Source organism: Leptonychotes weddellii, chromosome 3 (genome assembly GCF_054177405.1).
Source record: "Leptonychotes weddellii isolate Sample4059 chromosome 3, ASM5417740v2, whole genome shotgun sequence".
In the NCBI taxonomy this organism is placed as follows: domain Eukaryota; kingdom Metazoa; phylum Chordata; class Mammalia; order Carnivora; family Phocidae; genus Leptonychotes; species Leptonychotes weddellii.
Genome location: NC_138371.1, coordinates 115900480 through 115907358, shown reverse-complemented (window position 1 = coordinate 115907358; position 6879 = coordinate 115900480). Strand labels below are relative to the sequence as shown.

Sequence of the window (6879 nt, the reverse complement as noted above, 5' to 3'; positions counted from 1 at the left end):
TAGCCCCTCCAGCGGCCTTGGTTCCGCTCGGGAGAAAGATATTGCGCAAGCGCGGGGGCTGACGACGTGGCCGCAAAGACCAGGGTTGGGGGTCCGCGTTGAGCGGCTGGTTCACGTGATTCTCTGGGAGCCTTCCGCCCTCGTCCTTTTCTCCTCACAGTTTCACCTTGACTCCAGGATTCGAAGCTGGCTGACGTCTCCTCACACACCATTTAGAAGGTCAGCGTGGGAAGGACTTAGGTTGGGCCGGCGGAGGGTAAGCCACTCGAATGGGCGTCAGGCGAAATCCGACCTGCTGGTTCCTGCCGCGGGAGCGAGGGCTGGGGGGCCGGGGGGCGCGGCCGCGCGACGTGGCGCGCTCTGGAGCGCGCGACTTGGAATGCTTTGTGAGTCCCAGCGTCGGGTCGCGCGCGCGTGCGAGGCGCTGAGAACCTCGGGAACGGTCTCGGCCTAGCGCTTCGGAGCGGCGCGGCGTCTGAGGGAGCAGGTCGCTGGGCTGCGGCAGCCGGCAGCCGGCAGCCGGGCGGGGAACTCCTGACGTGGCGCCGAAGCGCCCGAGGTCTGGAAGGCACAGGTGGGGCGGCGGCCGGCAGGGAAGGATTTGTTCTTGGCGCGGGCTCCCACCCCCCCGACCCGGAGGCGGGCGGGTCGCGTGAGCCTGGCGGGGCCGGGGGAGGGGCAGGGCAGAGAAGGCCCGGAGCCCTCATCCAAGTATCAGCCATGAAACTTTCGTTGAAGGAAGCAATTTCGAGAGAATAGTTTGAGAAGTTGTTCTTTTAGCCCCCATTTTATATTTATGGAACCTAACCTTCGAGCTCCGCGCTCCCTACGCCCTTCACTCCCATTTACTGGCTTGACGCTGCCTCCCACTCCCACCCCCTTGATCGTGCACTTGGAACATCCCTGTCGACCATTCTTGCTGCCTCATACGCGGTGTTTACTTGGCTTCGAAAATGGCTGTGGTTTTGCGCCCTTACAGCTTCGTGAAAGTTCCGTAGTCTTTACAAAATGTCAGCAACCAATAGCAATTGTATTGGGAATGGATAGCGCACGGATTTTGCTTTTTCGAATACATTTGCTCATGTTCATTGGGGATCGAGCATCGCAGAGGCTCTCTACGACCTAATTTCTATGTCTGGAAAAAGTTGCTCTTGGAATGTGCAGTTTCGTGACACGGCATTATTGCGTTACGGTAGGGTTGGCCCATTTTCCCACTAATGAATTGTTTTACTCTTTCACTTAAGGATCCTCGAAATTTACTTTATTGCATTTTAATTTAATGGATTTGCGTTCAAGATTGTTGCTGCTTCTGAAATACTGGTTTAAATATTTAAGAATTCAAGTTTTCTTTGAAATTTCCAAAGGCAAAACCAAGAAAAAGGGAATGTAAGAATGTCCCCAGTTACGAACGGAGCTACTTTTGTATTGCTCTCCTTTGCAATAACAGACCCCATTTGGTGACTTTATAGGAAACCTGTTTGAAACAGGAAGGTTTTATGTTGGTTCTTTCTCACCTGTGGGCTTTCTGAAACGCCGTATGTGTAGTTCCCCTGACAAGAATGGGTGGGATGCTATTGCAGGGAGTTGCATACAAGTATTTGAAAAAGTTCCGTCTTTTTTTGAAGGGCCAGGTGGGCAGGCATTAGAGCACTTTTTGTGTTAGAGACTACTTGTGATGTTGACCTTAGCTTGATTGTTACTGCTTTTAGGGTTTATGGGATTGAACTAAGTTGTCAGGTGTTTGATTCAGAATTTTACCTTTTCTCCTGAGGTTTTTTTTAAAGCTTACACATATGCACACGCACTCATAGTTATGTCTGAAACAAACACGTTTTACTTCTTTTATTAGAACGTGTCAATAAATGCGCTCGCTATTTGTGTCTGGAACCAGGGTTTGGGTAGGGATTTAAGACGATTATACTGGTGTGGGTACTGTTTTATTTAATACTATAGATTGACATTCCAAAACTTCCTGTTCTCAACTTTAAAAATGAACGTATGTGAGGGGCGCCTGGGTGGCACAGTTGGTTAAGCTGCCAACTCTTGGTTTCGGCTCGGGTGGTGAGATAGAGCCCGGCCTCCAGCTCCATGCCCAGATGGAATCTCCTTTAGACTCTCTCTCCCTCTCTCTGTGCCCCTCCCCACCTTAAATAAATAAAATCAATCTTTATTTTTTTTTCTTTTTTTAAGATTTTATTTATTTGAGAGAAAGAGAGAGGGCAGAAGTTGGGAGAGAGAGGAGAGGGAGAAGCAAGCTCCCCGCTGAGCAGAGAGCCTGATGCTGCTCCGTCCCAGGACCCCAGGATCATGACCTGAGCTGAAGGCAGACGCTTAACTGACTGAACGACTCAGGTGCCTCTGGATCTTTAAAAGAAATTTTTTTTTTTTAAAGATTTTATTTATTTATTTGACAGAGAGAGAGACACAGCGAGAGAGGGAACACAAGCAGAGGGAGTGGGAGAGGGAGAAGCAGGCTTCCCACTGAGCAGGGAGCCTGATGCGGGGCTCGATCCCAGGACCCTGGGATCATGACCTGAGCCGAAGGCAGACGCTTAACGAATGAGCCACCCAGGCGCCCCTAAAAGAAATTTTAAGAATAAAAATTAAAGTATGTGGAATCATGTAATAATGGTTTTTGTCTTTTCAAGCCACTTGATAAGGTCTTAACTGTGATTAGGGGTATGACAGGTATTATTTATATTTTTTTATTTTTTGTTTTTTAAGGTACTATTTTGCAGTTCTTACCCCTGTGAAATGCATTTTCTCAGAGACTGCTGAGAATATATCAAATCCTGGAATAAATCCCAAATTAAAAATACAGTATTTTAGTACAAACTTTTACTTTCTGTGCAGAAATTCCCAACTACATTTCACCTGATTTCCAGGTTTTTTTTCCCTGCTAAACTTTTTTTCTCTCCCAAGATGGAGATGCCATTAAGAAATACTATTCAGCAACTGACCCATGGAATTATACCACCATCACCACTCCCCCAGGACCCCTACACACACTTTCCTTTTCAGTAGGCAGCCCATTTCCTCCAGTGACACATTATTTCAGGAAATCTTTCAGCACACTATGTAACATAAGCTTTGAAATGTAGGTATATACAAGATCAGGTGTTGAACACCTTTTCATGTGCCATTTAAAGATCCTCTTTTGTGAAGTACCTGTTCATGTTTTTTTCTCATTAACAAGAATAAGAGGTTATGCCTTTTTAATCTTGCTAGAGTTATTTTAATGGAGTTTTGGGAGGGAACAGGGCTAACTCTGTGTGAGTAACCTGTCACCTTTAAGTGGAATTGGGTAACTTTAAAGCTTCATCCAGATAATTTTTTCTCATTTCTGTCCTCTCCAATGATTCAAGCTTCATCCAGATAATTTTTTCTCATTTCTGTCCTCTCCAGTGATTCAACCTCATTAAGATTTGTTTATTTATTTGAGAGAGTGTGGGCATGAGCAGGAGGGGCAGAGAGAGAGGAAGAGAGAATCCAAAGCAGACTCCTTGCTCAGCACAGAGCCTGACTCAGGGCTTAATCTCACGACCCTGAGATCATGACCTGAGCTGAAATCAAGAGTCGGATGGTTGACTGAGAGAGCCACCCAGGCACCCTTCAACCTCATTTTTAATTAGCTGGATATAATCTGGATTTATATTATAATGAATTTTAGAATGAGGCTCTTCCAACATTAGATACATGGTAGGAAACATTTATTTATAAGAAACTGTAACAAGAAAATTATTCAATAGATATATTCTGACTTTTTCTCTTCTGTTTTTAATTAAAATGATATTTAGGAACAAGAGTATTATTTATCTATTCAGCAAATACATATTGAGTGCATTCTCTATGTCAGATCTAATAATAGGGTTAGAAAATACAATAGTGAACAAGACAGACCAGCAAGGCTCCTGTCTTGTTGAAATATATTTAGGTAGGGGAAGTTGATAATATAATTCAGTAAACAAATAGTTAAATTAGATAATTAAAGATAATATTTTCTGTTTGGCAGAAATGGAGCAAGAGCCACAAAATGGAGAGCCTGCTGAAATTAAGATCATCAAGGAAGCATACAAGAAGGCCTTTTTATTTGTTAATAAGGGACTGAATACAGATGAATTAGGTCAGAAGGAAGAAGCAAAGAACTACTATAAGCAAGGAATAGGACACCTGCTCAGAGGAATCAGCATATCATCGACAGAGCCTGAACACACAGGTGCTGGGTGGGAATCTGCTAGGCAGATGCAACAGAAAATGAAAGAAACACTACAGAATGTACGTACCAGGTTGGAAATTCTGGAGAAGGGTCTTGCCACTTCTCTACGGAATGATCTTCAGGAGGTGCCCAAGTTATATCCAGAATTTCCACCTAAAGACATGCCTGAAAAGTCACCAGAGCCTCAGTCCTTTAGTTCACCTCCTCAGCACACTGAAGTAAATGGAAACACTTCAACGACAAGTACAGGGTTGGTTCCTGCACCTAGTTCTTTATCCTTACCATCTCAGAGTCATCCAGCAGAAGCACCTCCTGCTTATACTCCTCAGGCTGCTGAGGGTCATTACACTGTATCCTATGGAACAGAATCTGGGGAATTTTCATCAGTTGGAGAAGACTTTTATAGGAATCATTCTCAGCCACCTCCTCTTGAGACCTTAGGGCTAGATGCAGATGAGTTGATTTTGATACCAAACGGAGTACAGATTTTTTTTGTAAATCCTGCAGGGGAGGTTAGTGCACCTTCATATCCAGGGTACCTTCGAATTGTGAGGTTCTTGGATAATTCTCTTGATACTGTTCTAAACCGTCCTCCTGGGTTTCTTCAGGTAAGCCAAAGAAAAATGTAAACATGATTTGAAATACGTATAGAATACATCATTTTTGTTTGTCAGTATGTCCAGGACAATAAGTGCAAAAAGATCATTCTAGTTCCTTATTAATATATTCTGTGAAATTTATGAGCGTTAAATATCTATGTGTTTAATAGATTCTTTATTTATTTATTTATTTTTTTTTTTTAAAGATTTTATTTATTTATTTGAGAGGGAGAGAATGAGAGACAGAGAGCACGAGAGGGAAGAGGGCAGAGGGAGAAACAGACCCCCTGCCGAGCAGGGAGCCCGATGTGGGACTCAATCCAGGGACTCCAGGATCATGACCTGAGCCGAAGGCAGTCGCTTAACCAACTGAGCCACCCAGGCGGCCCTAGATTCTTTTTTTAAAGATACAAAATACTGTTTTGTTTTATTTTTTTCAAAACTCTGTGTTAGTATTAAAATTGTGATGACAAGATCTGAGGGGCATCGGAGCATTCATCCTTAAAATTTTAATTCTTTATTGAAGAAGAAACCTAGTAACTTCAGTTTCAAAAGGGGTTTATGTAACTCATGTGGATGTGTTACTGTAAATTTCCACAAATGTTGTCAAGCCCCATCTGAGGGGTTGATCTGGGCTAGACCCAGCCCAGTATGTAGAACAGTGGTTCTCAACCAGGGATGATCCCCCCCCACTCTCCAACCCAAGGACATTTTGACAATGTCTGGAGACATTTTGGTTGTCACAGCTGGGGGGTGGGTTGTGCTACTGCTACTGGCATATAGTAGGTAGAGGCCGGGGGAGGAGGGGGACTGCTAAACTTCTAAACAGGATCACTTCATCAATCAATATTATCTAACCCAAAGTGCTAGTCATGCAGAGGTTAAGAAACTTTGGTATAGAAGTAGAGATTGTGATGATAATTTAAGATGCATTTCTAACATTCCAAGCAGATAAATTTATCGGAAATGCCCTTGGTCCAAGAGTAAAGACTGGTGCTAAATAACAACTGGTGTTGTTAGGGCACTGCTGTGGAATTAATGAAATATTCTAAAGGCAATATTTTGAAGGTGATGTAATAAAAATCTGTTTTTAAAAGATTGGACGTCAGTATAGGGAGTTGGGTTCTAGAAATGAGGACTCCATTTACACTGGGTATAACAGAGAAGTTTGCATGCATGTAAGGAAGATGACTATTTGAACAAAGCAGGTCTTTTTGTCCAGAGTCCAGATGATGCAGTTGGTTTAGTTACAGCACTAGTTACCTAGATTGATTTTGTCTTTTGGTATACTCCACTTTTTTTTTTTTTTTTTAAATATTTGAGACAGAGAGAATGAGAGAGGGAGAGAGAGCACATGAGAGGGGGGAGGGTCAGAGGGAGAAGCAGGCTCCCTGCCGAGCAGAGAGCCCGATGCGGGACTCGATCCTGGGACTCCAGGATCATGACCTGAGCCGAAGGCAGTCGCTTAACCAACTGAGACACCCTGGTGCCCTGGTATACTCCACTTTTGATTCTTATGCAGCTTTTACGTGGAATCAACTTGAAAGTTGTTTAAAGGTAGTTGGAGACTTACTAAGTGTGTACGAAGGAGTTATTTGGGGGCATTGCTGAAAAAAAATACTTCATTATTGGATAGGAAGAATATTTTGTATCCCGTAGGTTATTTTAAGAAAGAATCCTTGAGATAGAAAGAGTAGGCATGTTGATTGGGATTGTGAAGAGGCTGATAAAAGCTGTAATACTTTCTGGTGACCTGGTAATAGAGCTGTATTGTAACAGTGGAATTTAAAACCTTTGGGGAGAGGGGCGGGTGCCTGGATGGCTCAGTTAGTTGTCAGACTCTTGATTTCAGCGTAGTTCACGATCTCAGGGTTGTGATATCAAGCAAGGCTCCATGTTGGGCATGGAGCCTGCTTAAGATTCTCTCTCTCCTTCTCCCTCTGTCCCCCGCCCAAAAAAACCCCCATAAATAAATACATACATACAATAAAAAACAATAAAAAATAAACCTTTGGGGCTCAGGCTACTGGAGATATGGAAAATGAATATCAGAAACACTCTATT

The 6879-nt window shown here is 43.5% G+C and overlaps 1 protein-coding gene across 7 annotated transcripts in view; it reads left to right on the top strand.

Moving 5' to 3' along the window:
* The first annotated feature begins 79 nt into the window (after window positions 1-79).
* The window catches only part of SPART (spartin), a 29065-nt gene continuing 22265 nt past the window's right edge, over window positions 80-6879 (top strand). For 2 of the 7 annotated variants that reach the window (XM_081814832.1, XM_081814830.1), the window contains exons 1-3: window positions 435-575; window positions 1094-1192; window positions 4013-4824. In XM_081814832.1, the coding sequence (XP_081670958.1) occupies window positions 1132-1192; window positions 4013-4824 (873 nt within the window). In that variant the 5' untranslated portion in view covers window positions 435-575; window positions 1094-1131. Of the gene's footprint in view, window positions 221-434; window positions 576-1091; window positions 1193-2206; window positions 2353-4012; window positions 4825-6879 lie in introns of those variants that run through there. The other 5 variants (XM_081814831.1, XM_081814833.1, XM_031025893.2 and 2 more) reach the window with 5 other exon arrangements.